Source organism: Papaver somniferum, chromosome 3, assembly GCF_003573695.1.
Source record: "Papaver somniferum cultivar HN1 chromosome 3, ASM357369v1, whole genome shotgun sequence".
NCBI lineage: Eukaryota > Viridiplantae > Streptophyta > Magnoliopsida > Ranunculales > Papaveraceae > Papaver > Papaver somniferum.
The window spans coordinates 42,205,387-42,225,637 of record NC_039360.1 but is presented as its reverse complement, the minus strand read 5'-3'; the positions used below and the strand labels follow the sequence as shown (position 1 = coordinate 42,225,637).

The window sequence follows — 20,251 nt, the reverse complement described above, 5'->3', positions numbered from 1 at the left end:
GCCACCTAAAATATGATAACATACTTGACATTCCAAGGTATGTATGTTTAATTGAGCTTCCGCTCTAATAAATCATATATGTTACCTTAGAAATGGTTCACAATTGAGTTTTGATAATTTTTCTAAAGAAAAGAATCAAAGAAAGTCAGAGAGTGTTATACATGTTGATGAAGTGATTATCAATGGTTTGGAGAAGACTCTAATTTTCCCTAATTGGAGATTTTGAAGAAAATTCAAATTCTAACCCTAACAACTGGAGAGCTCTATTTCCAACTCAAAAAACTTTAATTTCTCAATCGGGACACCCCCTGCTGAGGTCAATGGGGCAAAATGGTATTTTTATTTTTTTGAAAATTTTGCAATATGAATCAAAAAACATGAAAACCTAGGGTTGGGTATTGTTTGTTGATAAAGTAGGCTCTTTCCCTGTTGTTCATACTATTGTGAGCAATTTATGAAAGCTTAAGAAGGAGGTAAGCATTAAACTCCATGGAAACCGTGCTTTCATTTTTGAATTTATGGATGATGAAAATCGTATAAAATCTTTAAAAATTGGGTTTTTCTATATTGCAAACCATATGTTAACTCTGTGATCAAATCAAATTATGATGTTAAGACCGTGCCTATATAGATAAAAAAAAAGTGGGTTTCATTGCATATGTAGAATGATGAAGGTTATAAGCTTGATATATCTGGTTACATTAACGTACCTTTGTTAGATGATGAGTGCACATTTAAGAAAAATAGATTGGCGCTTGCTAGAATTTGCATTGATGTTGATATAAACTTTACACATCCTAAGAGCTTTCCCTATTAATTGGTGTCAAACTTTCCATGAAGCTTCCAGTTGAATACCAATGGAAGCCTCCAAAATGTGAAACTTGTATAGTATTTGGTAATCTAGTCAAGAGTTGCTCAAATGAAAATGTAGACAGGATGGACCAAAAATGGAAAAGGTTATGAATCTTCAGCCAATGATAACTTCAAGGGTATTATAGGATCATCTAGTGTTAATGCAGATGAAGTTAACGATAAAATTCAGGGTGCAACTGATGTAAAGGGAGTGTAACTATAAAAAGAAGTAGACTTGTGAAAGAGGAAAACTTTGTCACATTTATATTCTCACTCTCTCTCTTCCAAGTTCTTCTAAAAGGGGTCCTTTCAGTGTACAAACTCCCTAATTTATAAACCTAATTTAATCGATCAATATAGCGCAAGGGAATTTGATCTCCACTACCACCGAATCTGAAATTAGAGGATGGAAGGAGAAGATGAACGGCGTAAGGCTGCTGGTAGAGATTATCGTAAGAAGCTCTTGCATCATAAAGAGCTTGAATCAAGAGTTAGAACGGGTTCGTTTTCCTTCGATTTACAAAAACCCTACCTTTACTTTCACTTTGGTTTCTGTTATTTATTTATTTTTGGAAAAGTTAGGGTTTTTATATTTGGGAAATTGATAAGAACCCTAATTCTGACTGTGTAGATCTTAGTTAAAATTATTACTTGTTTGATTCCTTGTTTAGATCTTAAGATATGAGCTGAATTTTGAATGGTGGTGGTAGTTGTGTATGGAATGCAGTGTGTTGATAGACTTTTACTACTGAACCCATGATTTACCTGGTAATGCTAGGCGAGGCAACACTTATTTTGTGAGAGTATAAAGAAGATTTTTTGGGGATACTAGAAAGGAGGGGTTGAGGACTTATGATTAGGAACAAAGGGTTGGGTTTATTGAGAATTTCTGTCCATGTCTAACAGTGATCGTTAATTAGCATCATCAGTGTGAGCTGTATACTGACCTTTTAAGTACGAGCTACTTGTTGCCAATAGCTTTTGAATGTCAAATTTCACGCGATATGTTTAGTTTGTGTTTTTGATAGAGAACTGATTTTGTGAATAGTTGATGTCTACATATTGCATTGTAACATTTATGTTGGCTGGTAATGGTCATAATCGAAACTAATAATGAATCTGTGTTGCGCAGCAAGGGAGACATTAAGAGGTTCCAAGAAGGAGTATGCTAAAACTGAAGATGATCTGAAGTCCCTTCAGAGTGTTGGGCAAATTATAGGAGAAGTTCTGCGACCTCTAGACAACGAACGCTGTAAGTTCCTTTTCTTTTCCATCGGCAGGGGGCTTCTGGGTAGTCTAGTTACTATATTACGCCTACCATAAGTTGATTTTTACCATGCCATCTTTGGGTATCTGTATATGTGGAGCAAAATTTTAGTTGGATTTATTTTATTTGGGATGCCTGTCAGTTACCCAATCGGTTGGGGACATCTAGGAGACGGCAAAATAATTAACTGGTAACGCTGTTATGTTCCAGTGATAGTTAAAGCAAGTAGTGGCCCAAGGTACGTTGTTGGTTGCCGCAGTAAAGTAGACAAGGAAAAGCTTACAGCAGGAACAAGGGTCGTTCTTGATATGACAACTCTCACAATCATGCGTGCCCTTCCACGTGAAGTAAGTTATTATTCTGTATTAGTTAAAATAATAAAATGGTTATCTTTTCTCACTGATTGAAAATTACTATAATCAATTCAATGGTAAATGCTGGTGGATTATTGATCCTATCTGGTGATTATTTTGATCTCAGGTTGATCCAGTTGTTTATAACATGCTTCATGAAGATCCTGGTAACATTAGCTACTCAGCTGTTGGTGGATTGTCGGATCAGATCCGTGAACTAAGAGAATCTATTGAGCTGCCACTTATGAACCCCGAACTCTTCCTTAGGGTTGGTATCAAGCCCCCCAAGGTAATGTGCACTATATTTTGGTTTCTGCATGTGTTGTTTTGCTTTTTACTCCAATTGTGAAGAATTGCACTCTCAATGTTTTTAATCTCGATATGCAGGGTGTTCTTCTCTATGGGCCACCTGGAACAGGCAAGACACTATTAGCCAGAGCTATTGCCAGTAACATAGATGCCAACTTTTTAAAGGTTTGCATTTTTTCATTTCATTCTACAACGCATCCAAAAGTTTTATGTTTTCCTTTGATTAATACGAATCTTTTGACTGTAGGTTGTCTCAAGTGCTATAATTGATAAATACATAGGTGAAAGTGCAAGATTAATTCGTGAGATGTTTAACTATGCACGTGATCATCAGGTAAGGCCAAAGTCTTATGTGAATCAATCATGACATATTATTGATTAGCCTCAATCCAGACCAAAAAAGTGTCCTGAGCATCTGATGTGTGGTGTTTTCTTGTTAAGCCTTGCATCATATTTATGGATGAAATCGATGCCATTGGTGGTCGCCGATTCAGCGAGGGTACCAGTGCTGATCGTGAAATCCAAAGAACATTGATGGAATTGCTTAATCAGCTTGATGGGTTTGACCAACTTGGGAAGGTATGCGCCTAGATGATGATCTTTGTCTTTGAAAGCAGTTAAAATACCGCTATGGGGAGTTTCACTAGTTTAAGTTCTATGTTTCTCAAGTTATTGCAGGTTGTAAATTACAACCTCTCATTGTTTTGAAATGGATGTATAGGTTAAAATGATTATGGCGACGAACAGACCTGATGTCTTGGATCCTGCACTTCTTCGTCCAGGGCGACTTGACAGAAAGATAGAGATCCCATTGCCTAAAGAACAGTCTAGGATGGAAATCTTGAAGATCCATGCTGCTGGGATTGCCAAACATGGCGAAATCGACTATGAAGCAGTTGTAAAACTGGCTGAGGTCTGATCCCTCTCATAACTTTTCTTAGAGAATCTCATTAAAAGTAGCCAAACTAACCTCCACAACTGTTTAATTCTTTCCCAGGGCTTTAATGGGGCTGATTTAAGGAATGTCTGCACTGAAGCTGGGATGTTTGCAATCCGTGCTGAACGTGATTACGTCATTCACGAAGATTTCATGAAAGTAAGTCTTGTTAAGTTAAAAAAAAAAATCCTATCTTGCTGCGTACTGTGGTGTGATAAGTAAAACTTTGCAACTGAGAGGCTTTGGCAAGGGTTTGAAGCCAGCACCTCGCTGGGGAACCTTGTTCAAATCTGAGCAGTTTATCTCCAATGCTACCTATGTTGTTGTTATTGTTGTCAGCCTTGTCTAGTTACCATTCTGACTTTCTGCCTCTCTTTTTTCTCGATATGGTATTTCAATTACAGTTAGTGCAAGTGATTTCTTTTATTAAATAAAATCTGTTTTCAGGCGGTGCGAAAACTGAACGAAGCAAAGAAGCTCGAGTCAAGTGCACATTACAACGCCGACTTTGGAAAAGACTAATTGGGAGGAAGCTTCATGCTCTTTGTTGTCTAAATATGAAAGCCATGGATGCCGGGCAGTGCACTATATCTCTCTTTCTTTTTGTCCCCTTCTCCTGAATGCCCTTGAATTATGTAAGGATGTGGTTGGGCTGTGTTAAGCCAAGATTGCAAGTCAAGGTTAGTAAGTACCCTGGAGCGCTAAGAACTTCGCATACTTGGGCTCTTCATTGGAAGACTTATCAGCAGTAACTTCTTCTTCTTTGTTTCCTTTTAATAGCCGGATGATATAGTACAACAACTTTTACATTTTAAATGACCTGTGTTGAATATTTATGATGCATCGAGTGTGTTATACTGCAATGGGACATGTTCCATTCCAACTTGTTAAATTGTTTGACCTTAGGTACCATAAATCTGTTGTCGGATATCCCTTTATTATATGTTGAACCAGTCTATTTTCATTGGGACAAAGGTCATTTACCGCGTAGCTTCGATCTTTCTTGCACCAGATGGTACATGTGAAATTATGCATTATCCAGTAGCTTTTGTTATTCTATCACTAACGGATAGGGAACGGTTAGCCTTTGATATCTTGCATATTTTGACGACTGTAACACTAACCTGGGTTGGGTCAACCGTGGTAGTATTTCCATGCTTGGCTAGCTGGGTTTCTTCACACTTCAGAGTAACTGTTGGTTAGCTGGAATCTCCCACACAGTAAAGATAGTGGTATATGGGATAGTTTTTCAAAGCAGATGGGAGTCATTGGGACTATTGCATGTGGGGGACGTACTTGATAGCAGTAAATGCTATGGCAGAAATGATCCCCCTCTCTACTGACTGCGGTGGCAGAAATGAGTCCCCTCTCTGATAATTTGCAACTTAGATTCACCAATAATGATTGAATTTAGAGAAGAAAATCTGATTTAGGGATTTATTTTAGATAAGGTTGGGGATCAATCAAATAGACAGTATCTGGAACTGTTCTGATTTATCTTTAAGGCACTTTTATAGCGTCAATTACTCTCATTTAATTGAGCTAATATGGCGATTAACTATTGAAGACTGTTTGTTGTGTGCCCATCGTTGTCTCAACTTTCAAGTGCTCATTCTCCAAGTTTATCTAGTTCCTGGTTTGACGGATGAGGCACTGTTTTGAATACTGAGGAACTTGTTCTCAGTAAACTGGTAAAATCTTTTTAGGCTCTGGAGCGCTCTTAGTCGACGCGAGCACTGCTTGTGTTCTTTAGCATGATCACTTCCGTCTTTTTGTATAATTTTTAACAGAAAAAAAGAGGAAAAAGTGGCAAGGGATTTGTAATATCTTGTCGCCCATGTCGATAATACAAATTAAAGCCACTTTTACAAGTGTTCCAAAATATCATCATCTCTTCTTTCATATTATGGTTATTGTTTATAGAGTTCGTTACGTGTGAAATTTTCGTTTTAGATCATATAAATCATGCTTATCTCTGCACTATACAAATACTTAAAAATGAAAAAAACAGTAATTATAGATGCAAAAGGTGTAAAAGAGGAAATTATCATCCATCAATAGAAGCTGATCCCTTCCACATTTTAACTCTAACACTTTATGTTACTTTGTTTTGCCACTCCTCTCAACTTTTTGTTCTTTCTGCGCCCCTAACTCCAATGCTCAAGATTCAAACTTATCTGTTGTGATGATAATTATCCTACCCAAAAAGATTAAAAAAAAAGTTACCTCTTATCACATTTGTGTGTAATATTCTTCCATAGAGTAAAATACAAGTTATAGGTGGTGGAGAAAATAGGACAGACACAAGTTTATACTTGAAGCACAATTTTACCATGTAGAGAAACAAGGACAGACACCTTTTTGCCAACAAGATTTCGACTCAAACCTAAACTATCAACTGCAACAGATGCACGGAGCAAATGGCTCCGCCCTTGTCGCTTCTAATCAATAGCAAGAGGACTTGCAAATTTACCGAGCTCGATATCTGAATTTTGTTAACTTCTGTTAAAAATGTGCTTTCTTGTACAAGTATCTCCTATGCTCTATTTTGTGGAGGTAACTGAAAAAGTATAGGACCCATGAATTGTTTCATTATAACGCGGTCTAAGACTGCTGATTTGTAGGTCGGCAATGAACACGCTGTCCACATTAAGGAAAATATCAGTATGTCCCTCTGATGTACACTACACAATTCTCCCATGTTGTTGTATAATTGTATCCAGTTGCAAGCTCTAGTTGGGAGGCAGGAAGCAAGAGCTCTCCAAAAGCATAAAACAAAAACCTCATATTGTCCGATGTCAATAGCCCGCCTCTAGAATGGTAAAGTTCGATAACAACAAGTTGAATGTGAAACTCGTCAACATCGTATTTATTTTTGTTTGACACGGTATCACTTAATTCGCTTTTACACAAGTGCCATGAAATGTGAAAACCAATAGTGAAAAACAAATCAAGTTCACATACAAACAACTGTTTTCCCATTCCCTTTATATAAACCCCACAAACCTATTTCTAATTTTCAACATCTCACAATTCATCACTACCACCAAAAACATCTCTCTCTCTCTCTCTCTCTCACTCTCTCTCTAAGATACAGTTCAGTTCAACTTAATCTGCCATGGCTCAAACTAGTTTCCTCTGTCTCCTCCTCCTTCTGTTCGTCTTTTGCACATCATCTGTCACCATGGCAAAAAAGTCCGGCGATTTCATCAGAACTTCTTGCGGTGTAACCCAGTACCCAGATTTATGTTTCGAGTCACTCTCAGTATTTAGAAGACAAATCCAACAAAGTCCAAGACAGATAGCTCAAACAGCATTGCACGTAAGTTTATCCCGAGCTAGATCCGTTAGGAGTTACGTTTCCACGATGACTAGAGTTAAAGGTATTAAAGGCAGAGATCTCCAAGCTGTGAAAGATTGTGTAGATAATATGGGTGACAGTGTGGATCGGTTGAGTAAATCCATCAAAGAACTTGGTGAAATGAGTAAGGGTAAAAATGCTGCTTCTGATTTCATGTGGCATATGAGTAATGTACAGACTTGGGTAAGTGCTGCACTTACTGATGAAAATACTTGTACTGAAGGGTTTACCGGTCATGGCAAGAATACTAATTATAGAATTGGTATTAGGAGAAGAGTCACTGGTGTTGCTCAGGTTACCAGTAATGCACTTGCTTTGGTTAATCATTTTGCCGCTAAACACTACTAAGGATATGGATTTTAGCCAGGGTCTTATTATCTACTTGATCTAGGATTTTCTTTGTGATCTTATTATATGTGTTGTTGTCAAATAAGATCTTAAAGTTCTGTTTAATTAGGGTCTGAAGATGTATAAGAAGTTTAAGTACTGTCAGTATGCTATACTAGCAATGTAAGTTCTAAGAAGGTTTGTGTTTTTTACTTCCCCTACTTTGAGAGTAAAATGTGTGTGAAATAAGTAAACTATTAAACTTGTATCAAAGCAATAATTAGTTTTGTTTCTTCTCTACTCTCTGTGCTCACAATGTATTTTTCTCCGGTAGTTCTACGTCAACCAAAAACAGACCTTGTAAATTTTAGATTTTACCAGTACATTTTTTATTATTTTTTTGAAATATAACGTCATCTAGACCGCAAATGTCACAGATCTTGTAGATTTATCGGAATTTCCTATAAGACTTCACTCAACTGGTGAAAATTCTTGCCAAGTCTTACATGCTGCTTTGAGTGAGAGTCATCGGCTGGTTATGCACGTTCCTGCATTGCTGATTTAGGCGTGCTGGATAAGCTGGACCAGCTATAGAGGAGTCAATTGCAACTACCTAAATAATAAAAGAATCTATCGGATTTATAGGTATGAGGGGTCAAAGGCCTTAACTAATTCCATCACTTTCACGCAAATGGTTCCGACACATGAGCCATGAATTGGGGCCAAAAGAAAGAAAAGATGAAATTTCTTTAGTAAAACATGGTGATGAACGATGATGTAGTAAAAGCAGAATTATTGGACCAGCTTCGTATACATTTTAGGACATCATCGGATTATATGTAACTAACAACTAACAGCTTTGAAGTTTGAAATTTGAACCACTAGTAGTCTAGTACCAATGAAAAAATCGTACTTATTAAGTTCAATAATTAAAAAATAAAAAAAAACTTTCCACTCCGAAAGTGTACGTACTCTCCACCGCATACATGCTTGCGAATCTCAAAAATCAAGATAGCAATGGTGTTGTCTTTTCAAGCTAACAAGACCCGTAAAAGGGGAAAAAGGTCCATCTAGAACGAATGGAAACAGAATTCAAGTGTACAAGATTCGCCATAACAAGTGTTAAAAAGTAGTGCTCCTAGTCCTAACTTTTCTCACAATGGACCGTGAGTCCATCACCAACACGTTTGTTGAACTCCTACACGAAACCAAAGATTAAATAGCGTGCAGCAGCAATCTAAAAATTTTGTGCAGCGATAGCTTGAAACTAGAGCTCGACTAGGACTGGGCTTGCACTAGGGCTGAGATTTGGACTAAAAGTGCATGAAATCTAATCAAAGCTACCATAACATACGATTATTAATAGGGAAAGCCACTTTTACTAGACGGAAATTCGACTTCGATCTATGATATTTGACTTCAGTTTATCAATGGGTGGAATTAAAATAAGCTTGTCCTCTATCAAAAAAAAATACTTTTGGAGTTTAGTTTCCTCTTTAATCTTTCCAAAACTAACCGTACGTCCACATCCATTTACTGTATCACATGATCCATTCAGATTTTCATATAAAAGAGAGATTCGTTGTTACATACATGTACACCCATTTGACGGACTAAAGAACGTCCATGTCTTCCTAAGCCATATTTATGGGATCAGTGTAGCTTCTATCTTACGCCTCGAATAGCAACATTGTAAGATATTTTTATCAATTTCTTTCCTTCTGAAATCTTATTTGGTCATGAGTCTTATTCACTTTGTTAAGTTCTCAGAAATCTTGGTAACAATGAGTTGTATACGGTACCTGTTCATATTTTAGCGCCATGGATGCACTTGAAATCATGTGAATTTTAATTTTAGTATGGATGTGCACTAAAGAACGAAGAATAGAGTTCCCATGGTTAATGTTATGGCAGAAGACCTCAGCGATAACGATTTGCAACAAGAATTCCAGATTTTCTAGCTAGCTTCTTTAAACTGGCAAGAACGCCGATAAACATAAGAGTACGAGTATTAAAATCACTAGAGCAAGTGATCCAATATCCACCTTGAGACAAAACATGTGATTCATTAAACACGAAGGCGATCACCGATACACAAAATCTGATTTATATGGGCTTAATTAATCCTAAAATGAACTAATATCAGAGAAAACACAAAGCACTTCAAGTCATAAAGAAGATAGTAGAACAAATGAGCCCTTCAGGATAGCGACAACTCTGAACATCAACAAGAGACCCAATCTTAGAAGCAGAAAACGAAATATATGCTCATTCCCCATTCAAATTTCTTATATTTGGATACGACATGGTTCTGACCAGTTGTTATCAACTTTCTTCATAATCTCGCTGTCAGAGATGATTCAAAACTCCAACAACAACAAAAAATTGATAGGGGGAAAGCTTATTATCAAAAATCAAAGATCCTAGACAGAGTCATCTTTCCCTTTAGTAAAAGTAGCTTTTCCTATATTAATTATCTAACGTAAGGTTCATTTTTCTTCGATGGATAACACTTTATGTTGTCCAAAATTATAGCCTACTTATGACTCGTTTATTGACACAAATAGTATTACAGTGAAGGATAACGAAATATAGCAGTACAGGATGGGGAAGTACACCTTTGATTATCATTTTTGTGTGTATATCACTTGACTCTTTTATTTTCTCTTTTTCCACACATGCGTTTTGTATGTGTGTTTAGTCAGGCTAGTAATGTTTGTTACTTTTTTTTAGCTAAGTCATTAATGTTAAACTTGTTTTGTTTTGCGCAATAAATCCACATATGGTTAAATTATCTTAAGTACGGGTAGCCGTAATTTGCATTAACTTTGGATTATGGCATGTTGATATTTTAATCGTGCATTAAATATTTGCTTAAGGTTAATGCTAGATAAGGTAAAGAGTAAATACTAGCATGACATATTTCTTAACATGTCATATGAGGTAACTTTGTATCCATGAGGTGTCTCTCCTACTGATAACGGAAAGGTTGAGAGACATATGAAAAGCATGACAAGGACTCTCTTTTAGCCTCACATGTTTTCCTTAAAAAACAAATATGTTTTCACACATCACAAAGAGGATTACCTATTCAATGACAATTGCAGAGTTTCTGAACTTCCAGTAAGTAATCCAAACGATCCACACAATTGTAGTAAATTTTGTATGGGTTTGCAAGCACATATCATACTTGCAAACAAAACGCAACCAAGCAATAATGTTCACACAATTTACAAGGCGCATGAGACAGTAAAGACGGACAAAAATAACATTACTTATTACCTATCACGGTCTTTTCCATCGATATTACAATCGATTCGATACTGGATAGTTCTCCGAGATATCCAATAATCTGGTGATTTTATAATAGTGGGAAATAGAAGAAAACCTAACGACATACCACATACAAATACCAAGAGTCCATTGAATATCATGAATTCATAAAAAAAAGGATTTCATATTATGTATATATATTAAGTTTTCCAAAATATACACGTAAAGTGTTTTACAAAAAATTATCACAAACCCATATTGCCCAAAATATACACATAAAAGTGTTCTGCCAAAAACTGACTATCACTACTAAGTGATACCTTGCGATGGCATATGTTGTTAAACTCATATATGATTGGATAGATATCGATAGCTCATGCAATGACTTGTTCGATGTAGATCTTCATGCAATCTCTAAGAAAATCTTCTTCTATTTTGTTGCGGGCAGCTGTTTTAACTATTTCATCGTTGAAAAATATCTTTCTGACTTGCTGTAGAAACGTGAAGACACATTATAATACAAATCAACATATAGATCATTGGGTAATCTTTTACCTTCTTGGTAACTACTAGCTTGCGACGCAACTCAGAAACAATTGATAAGATCTGAAAACTCAAATGACTAAGTACATCCTGGCCATAATGTTGTAACTCATTTCTCAAAATGTGTACCTCTTGCTGACAGAAATCTAGAGGATATAACTTCTCAGCAAGATTACAAAGACAAACTACATTAAATGAATTAAAAGAATCTCTAGGATACAAATACGAGCTTAGAATTAGTAATTTTATTCTGTCTTCTGGAACTTACGATCCAAATCTAATAACTGACAGTCAATTTTAACATTAAATGTATCAACACGATAATGATGATCTTCTGTGATATTATCACGATGCTGACAAAAACGACCTGTACCCATAATATAGTGAGCCTCCATATCAGGTATATGAACATCATGTGGAATACAAAAGTCAACCACAGTTGTAATAAAATATTTCCAACCCTCTTCTCTCAATTCTCGAAGTAGTTCTTTTGTGGTTGAGACCAAAGACATGACAATAACTGTGTCTTGTGTTTTCTTTTGAAGACCTTGACATAATATTTCAGTAATTCCTATAATTTTGTACATCAAACGCAAGACAACGAAAAACTTGAATGATCTCATTTCTTAAGAGATACTTTGAGCTTCACCATTGGAAGTCACGTTCGGATCACTTGCGCCAATATGATTTATTGTTGTAAAAGTTTTTTCGAACTTATCCAGCAGACTGCATACAAAACCATAATGAGAACTCTAACGAGTATCCGTGGCACGTCGCAAAGTACTTATTTGGTTGGCCTATTTCCCTGTCTCAAGTTCACCATTAGCTAACCCTTTTAAAATTTCTTCTTCCTGGACAGATTGAAAGTCACCAAAACGATGAGAAGAAGCTATAACAAGATAAACTATTGATGTTAACATTAAATAAAATTTCCAAATTGGACCCATCATTTCAGTTGTCTTCACAAGAGCTAATTGAAGGCGATGTACAACCAATGAACATAAAATGCATATTTGCATTCTTTAAGAAACAAAGTTTGTAATCCATTCCACTGACCTCGCATATTACTAGCACCATCATACCCTTGCCCTCGCATATTACCAATTTGAAGATCATAATAATTAAGGATTTTTGTTATTTATTTTTTCATAGTTAAAGCGCATGTATCATCAACACGTTGAATATAAAAAATATTCCTTGAACACAACCATCCTTATCCACATACCTTAAAACAATCACCATTTGCTCTTTCTTGAAAGCGTCTCGTGAATCATCCACAAGAATACAAAATTTAGCATCTCCGATTTCCTCGCGAATTTTACTTCCGACTCTGTTGGATATAATGCTCAAGATCATTTTTTTTAATATCTGGCGAGGTATATTGCAATTACAAGGATCGGTCACACCAATCACAAAGATCGATCATACCATCACATGATGATTACTTAGAATCAGTTACACCAATTAATGAAAACTAGTCATACCAAATCATAATTCAGGCATTGTGATTAGTTATACCAAGATATGTAACATGAGTTAAGATCGGTTCTACCATCTCATACATATTGGTCATCCAAATATTTGCAACGAATAGCCGAACCAATAAGCCTAACGATTTCCCTTTCGATTCATAAAACAAGTTCATGAATATACTTCCTTTAAGAAAATGTAAAACATTGTTTCCTAGGATGAAATATTCACCTTAACCCATTCACATAATCATAACAATATATACAAGATTATGTCGATGTTATATCTACGAAGTTCAAAAGATAAGCGCTATACTTCGTAGTCTAATTCCCTAATACTATAATCATCTATTATGATCATGTCACATCACTAGAGTATTATTATACAATAGTTCATATTATGATCATGTCACATCACTAGAGTATTACACAATAGTTAATATTACTTCGCAGTTATGTTTCAATATGCACGACTTGAAAAATATGTTAGGAATGAAACAATTCAAGTCAGTATTACTAACCTCAAGAGGAAGGATGATGTCGTTGTTGTAGTTCGCTACTTCTTCACATTCTTCAGGTCTTCGGAGTAATACTTGTATGTATCAACATTCCTAGACTTTCTAGTCTAACCTAAACGAAGTTGACTCTAATATTTAATCAAGCGACTCTAAATGAGTTTTGATACACTAAAATATGACAACCAAACTTGACATACCAACGCTTGGTGAGTTCAACCGAGCTATGCTCTAAAGATACACCCCCCCCCCCCGCCCCCTGTCAATTTTAGTGACAAAACTCTTATTACATATGGATTAAACAAATTACAATATAATTCATTTTTCATACGCTTGATTCCAAGTTTCAGGAACAATAACCTGCAAATATTCAATCAATAAATGTCGTTGTTGACATATGAATAACAAAAGCTTTTACTCCCCCTAAAGGTAATCTAGGTAAATATTCAATTCGAACATCTTTGTTATTCCCCTTTTGTAGTAAGTATTATTACTACACAACAATACGATATGTTTCTCCCCTTTAGTCAATGCTTTACTCTTTTGTTAGATATAACGTTTAAGCACATATCCTACTTGTTTACTCCATATATTTGTCCCTCTTTTTGCCACAAAATGACAAAGGTTCGAGCAAATAAAGGAAAAACCGAAAGGATCTTACAAATCTAAAAGACTTGTAAACAACATATATATAAGAGTTAAGCACGAAGGTTTCACATACCATTTTAGATAACCAATATTAAAACTGAAACTACAAAATAATTTAGTTTCAATATGTTATCAAGGAAACAATTTCCCAAAGCAATTTTTCCTAATAGTCTAACAAATCGACTAAGAAACTTAATTCCCTTGTTAGATCGATTGTGTATGTACAATCGCTTATTTCGATAAGACCAAAATAAAGATCAGAATTAACTTTATTTCTCTCATCAGTCTCTAATTATTCAAACAATAGCTTAGACCGTTCCCTTTAGACAAGACAATCAATAGGTTAGTTAACTAATTTTTATTGTCAAGGCATTAGATTAGACTTGAATAACTGAATCCTCCAATTTGATAAGTCTAACTAAGATCAAAATTAACTTAGTTTCTCTTATCCGGAATCCATTTGGACTAAATAAATGATACCATATTTTGTTAAGCCTTAAATAATTCATACAAACCAAAATAAATTGACTTGCGCAATTATTTTTTTTAATCGGAAGTAATTGAAACAAATATATACAATACAGCACCGCAATTGCACCAAATTTCGTTAAGCAAAACCATTTGATACCAAACAATAAATAAGATACCAACTCTTAAGTCAAACAAACTGACACAATTTTTCTTAACCGGAAACAATTGAATCACAATAAACAATCCATACACAATACAATGGAACATATCAATTGTACCAAAATTTTGTTAATAAAAAGAAAAATATATGCAATAAACACAAGCTTTTCTTAAACATGAAAAATGATTAACTGACAAATAAAATCGTTACCTCAAATTCCGCAGCCTCTTCTCCCCAGAAAGATATATTATTAAGCGCAAGTTCAAATAAGAACTTTCCCCAGTGTGTTGTTATCCTCTCGCAAGAACAAAAGAACAACAACAAGTACAACCTTTACCTGAGAAAGGTTGAAACGTTTTTAAACTAATGCGTGCCAATAGCAAAAGTTGATAACCTGAACACATATGTTTATGCTAAATACAACTCATGTAAACACAAATTGATTCAACATAATGCGACTTTTCACATATGAGTTTCAATGGGAACTCCTTATGATCCTTTGTTAAAGCCTACCAACATGGGCTAGAACTTAATCCCGCTAAAACAAAAAGCCACCCGAATCATAAGGGTATCATTGTATGAGATCGAATATTAAGGTTGGAAAACCGAAATCAGACATCTTATAACCGAATATCACATAAAAAAAATATACGCATTCATACACAGGCTATGTAATAGGAAACTATCAAGTAATTGAACAAAAAATTATAAAATAATTTTATTCATAAATAATATTGATAGTTTTATTCAAAATAGACTTTATACAATTTATGAAATAAATCACAAACTGATTGGTATATCTTTTTTCTTAAATAAGGAGATAGACTACTTATTTCTCAACTGCTTATTACTTTCTAGTTCAGAATCCAGGTCCTCTTCGCCGTTTAAGAACTCGTCATTGATTACTAAGATCCCTTGAAGAGTTTTTGGATCATTTCGATCAGTGAAGGCTAAATGTTTCTGAATACAGTTCAATTGTCTACCAAGACGCAAGATATGGAACAATAGATCTCCGTTACTATAGATCTGAGTAGTTGAAGCAATAGTTCCTCTTTCTTATCGGGTTTTACTCATTTGCTTGATAATTCCCTGAGAGATAGTTTTGGTGAATTTCTCATCTCCAAAATTATTCCCCATTGTGCTCTCACAAATGTTGGTGATGAGAGAGGGAAATCCAAGATTTCTTTGGAACGATGTGGCAGTGATGGATTCAGATATCCTGATCATTTGATTTATAATCATTCCACATATATCAATTTGCTTGTCACATTCAAGAAGGAAGTATACAAACTCAGCAAATTCTTTGTCCTGTTATGATGTATCTGTTGTGCAAGAGAGGGTTGTTATTGTAAGTTTACCGAAAACCCTTAAAAAGAAGGGTATTTCTTTGGTTAGCATTATTCCATTCTTCCAGCCAACAGTTTTTCAAATGATACGTTTTGAAATGTTATCGTGATCAATTTCAGAACCAGTAATCAAATTATTTCCTTTCACTTTGTACTTGATGATCTTTTATATCATATTTTTGTTGACTTGGTGAAGCGTATATCCAACAAGAGTGCTAAAAGTAAGATTCTTATGATCGATATTATGAATATTAGCATAAAAGATTCTTATAATTTCTGGTAAGTATTTTTCAAACTCAAACAAATTCCCCCAGTTTCGGTCTTGAACACACTTCACATATTTGCTCTCTGAGACATCTGAATCATTTGATATTTCTCAAAACATGTATTATCCACAAAGTTTGTAAGTTCATGTTTATGTTTGATCAAGTGAGGGTACTTTATTTTCTCAACATCACCAAAAGGAATATATGAATTCAATTCCATATTGTCGGTTTCAGACATTTCTTCTCTTGATTTCCTCTTTCTCATATTTCCAAATATCAAAGGTATATGAAAAACCCTAGCTACTGTTCCGGACAACTTCTCCCACAATGTTTGTAGAAACAACACAAAATAATCTTCTTTTATAGGGGTGAAGATATCAATTTTCGGAAATAACTAGTTTTTGGAATCTTTTCAAAATCGGAATCCTTAATTTGTGGGGAAACAAATTCGATTTTGCAATTAGGTTTTTCTTTTGGAAAACCAGATCTCTATTATAGATTAATTCTGAAAAATCGGGGGTCTAACAACCACACCCAATATTTCGTTCGGTAATCTGAATGGACAAACTCCAATATACTTTCAAGAGAATCAACTAGATAGTCAGACTCAATCTATAGAAAAGTATATCAAAGAGTTTATGTCTCAATTCCTCAATTCAATCTGCAATCATCAAATAGGAATTTTCGAGCCCGATTGAATAAGAGAAATAACTTGGAAGATATCACAAACCAATATCCAAGTGTCAATCAATTCGATCAACAACCCAAAAAAATATATTGCGGAAAAAAAATAACACATACACCAGAATTTTGTTAACGAGGAATACCACAAATAAAGAAAAACCCCGGGACTTAGTCAAGCTTTGAACACCACACTGTATTAAGCCGCTACAGACACTAGCCTACTACCAATGAACTTTGGACTGGAATGTAGTTGAGCCCTAATCAATTTCACACCGATCAAGGTACATTTGCGCTCCTTACGTCTCTGATCCCAGCAGGATCACTTGATTCCCTTAGCTAATCTCACCCACAACCAAGAGTTGCTACGACCCAAAGTCGAAGACTTGATAAACAAGTCTGTCTCACACAGAAAAGTATATATGAATAGATAAATCTGTCTCTCACAGAAATACCTACGAGGTTTATTCCGTATTTTGATAAATCAAGGTGCACAGGAAACAATTGATAAACCAGACTTATATTCCCGAAGAACAGCCTAGTATTATCAATCACCTCATAATAATCTTAATCGTATGGAAGCTAAACAAGATATTATGGAATCACAAACGATGATATGAAGATGTTTGTGACTACTTTTAATCTTACCTAACGGAGATAAATCTCAAGCAAATCTTAGCAAAGATAATACTCAATCACGATAGTAGAAGTAAGATCAGAACACAAAACTACAGAGAAAATAGTTGGGTCTGGCTTCACAATCCCAATGAAGTCTTTAAGTCGTTAACCTACAGGGTTTCGTGAAAAACCTAAGGTTAAAGGAGAATCGACTCTATTCGCAACTAGTATTATACATGAGGTGTGGGGATTAGGTTTCCCAGTTGCTAGAGTTCTCCCTTATATAGTTTTTAAATCAGGGTTTGCATTCTAAGTTACCTTGGCAACAAAGCATTCAATATTCACCGTTAGATGAAAACCTGATTAGATTCAAGCTAGTATCTTTCAACCGTTAGATCGAACTTAGCTTGTTATACAAAAATGAAATGTACCTTCATTTAGGTTTGAGTAACCGTACCTAAACGTGTACACTAGGTTGGCTCAACAGTAGTTAACCGAAGTTAGCTATATGAACACTCTCATATCAACCTTATTCATCTTAACCACAACTACTTCAAATGACCCAAATGATACTAGTTATAGAGTTTTTCAATTGCTACATTCTCATAGAAGTATACAATAACACAATTGAAGCAAAATCGGTTTGATTCACTCGAATCAATTCATGAACATTATAGCCAAGGGTTGCAAAGAATGCATTCCTTATTATATAAATGTATTGGTTCATGAACAAACCGATTTTAGAACTTTAACCACTCAAGTATGCAAACGGGTACACATACTTAAAGTAGCCGGCCTGAGTTTGGGTTCGCCAGTATGCAAACAGGTACGCATACTTCCAAACACAGTAGAAATTCCCGGACCCAAAACCTTTGCCAGTACGCGTACGGGTATGTGTACTTAGGTGCTCGGAATTTCACAACTAACAGGTACACATACGTGTATGCATACTATAGTTCCGGTTATGGATCACATACATGCAAGGACGCATACTATGTTTATAATCCAATGATGGTTAAGTGTTCTAAACTCTATTTAAATCATTGAAACTTTCTTAGAGGACGACAATAGTTGTTTTCACGAACTATTAGCATCAAAGCAATTTTCAAGTTAATGAAACAATCATAACGAAACATTCCAAGTCTACACCAAATGATTGTATCACATAAACCATGTAAGATGTTACTCGGAGATTTCCACATGATCATCTTTTGAATTTTGTAAAGAATATAAGATGAACTTGGTTGAAGCAAAAGCTTACCAACACATATTTCGAGAAATATGTAAGCGAGTTAAACTGAGCTCGAAATCTCAAATGTGCATAATCGAATACTATATAGTAATACGACTTTTGTCTCAATATAGGAGATAGAGTAGAAATAGACTTTCCAAATGATAGATGAGTTTTAGTCTCCACATACCTGTTTGTACCCAAAATTACTTTTAGGCCTAAACATGATGATTTGATGATGATTATTGAAAATTAGGGATAAAAAACGATAAAAAAGGAGACAAAGAATTAACGTGGTTCGGCAAGTGTTGCATACATTCACGGAGGAATCCCGTAGGGGGGATATTGTATTGATATGAGGTTTAAAATAATTATGGTTAGCCAACCTAGGATTCCATATTCTCTTAGGGTTTAGGATACATGTATTTAAATGTTTATGTAACCTTAATTCTGATATAAACTTGATGTGCAAGCAACTTGATCAACAAGACTTATGGAATCTTCTTTAACGGGCTAGTTGGGCTTGATTCGCGGGCTTCCGGTCTATTTTATAGATGGTACAAATAATACCTTTTGTTGATGAAGTTCCACAATATCTCCTTAGTAGTTCTTCGTATTCAATTGATGAACGTCGTGAAGTCTAATGCTCAACTACACAATCTATCCTAGTCTGAGACATCACTATAAGTAGACTAGAAATCAAGACTTATAGTTTTGATCACTAACATTGACAAACAATCTTGAGATAGCAACGCTTGCGAGTTCGACCGAGCAGTGCTCTAACAATCTCCCCCTTTGTAAATTTTAATGATAAAACTATCAATACATATGGATTACAAAATAAATAAACTTTGTAGCTTCTCATCCAAATGCTTGATCTTCTTGGTTCTTCAACATTACTCGAAATCTTCGTCACTTCCAAGTACTCCAATGGTTCTAAATGTGTTCAACTCAGCATCATAGTTATTGAAGATCCGTAACTATAACAATGAGAAAACAGTTGATGTCAATCATTGTTATGCAGTGTCATAGTATTATTACACAACATCAAAGTTCAATTGTATCACAACTTTGACAACAATAATATGGTGATATGTATCACTCCTCTTTAGTCAATACTTCATCTCACAATGAAAACCACTCCCCCTTACATAATGATCCATAAATCATATGTATTTGTAGTGTGAACTACACATTAATTCCCCCCCTTTTTGTCAATATAAATTGGCAAAGGTACGAAAACTAGTGGGATCCTCATGAAATTTTCATAGAGATACTTCATGACCAAAACAGAACAACATACCAACTTTTTTCGATGATTTCACATAGTCGAAACTTAGTGTATTCATCAAGGAGTTTATAAAGATACAAGAAAACTCCTACAATATTCCACAGTCACACTGCACTCCCCGCAAAGATTTGGCAATTAAGCACAAGTTCAATTAAGAACTCTCCCCCATAAAATGTCATTCCCGAAAGAACAACAAGAGCGACCTTACTTTTATAAAAAAAGAAGGATTTCCTTGGACATTAACAAATCACATGAAACATGAATTTGTATCCAAAAAACTCAATTACATTAACCACAAGAGAACCCATGATTAATTTAATTGGAAATGCTCAC

General features: G+C 35.2%; 3 protein-coding genes across 3 annotated transcripts; 2 read left to right on the top strand and 1 right to left on the bottom strand.

Moving 5' to 3' along the window:
• Positions 1-1,113: 1,113 nt before the first annotated feature.
• On the top strand, positions 1,114-4,708 carry LOC113355980 (26S proteasome regulatory subunit S10B homolog B-like). Its single transcript, XM_026598971.1, has 10 exons — positions 1,114-1,352; positions 1,985-2,104; positions 2,330-2,466; positions 2,600-2,761; positions 2,860-2,946; positions 3,029-3,115; positions 3,223-3,360; positions 3,503-3,694; positions 3,779-3,877; positions 4,166-4,708. Exons 1-10 carry the CDS (start codon positions 1,259-1,261, stop codon positions 4,238-4,240), a joined length of 1,191 nt encoding a protein of 396 aa, XP_026454756.1. The 5' UTR covers positions 1,114-1,258; the 3' UTR covers positions 4,241-4,708.
• Positions 4,709-6,723: 2,015 nt separating this feature from the next.
• Positions 6,724-7,706, top strand: LOC113355979 (pectinesterase inhibitor 7-like). The gene has a single exon (XM_026598970.1). The coding sequence runs from the start codon at positions 6,837-6,839 to the stop codon at positions 7,425-7,427; it is 591 nt and encodes a 196-aa protein (XP_026454755.1). The 5' UTR covers positions 6,724-6,836; the 3' UTR covers positions 7,428-7,706.
• Positions 7,707-11,053: 3,347 nt separating this feature from the next.
• Positions 11,054-11,845, bottom strand: LOC113359355. The gene is made up of 3 exons (XM_026603005.1): positions 11,491-11,845; positions 11,235-11,407; positions 11,054-11,170 (listed from the first exon to the last, which is right to left on the bottom strand). The coding sequence occupies exons 1-3, from the start codon at positions 11,843-11,845 to the stop codon at positions 11,054-11,056; spliced, it is 645 nt and encodes a 214-aa protein (XP_026458790.1).
• Between the last annotated feature and the right edge of the window lie 8,406 nt (positions 11,846-20,251).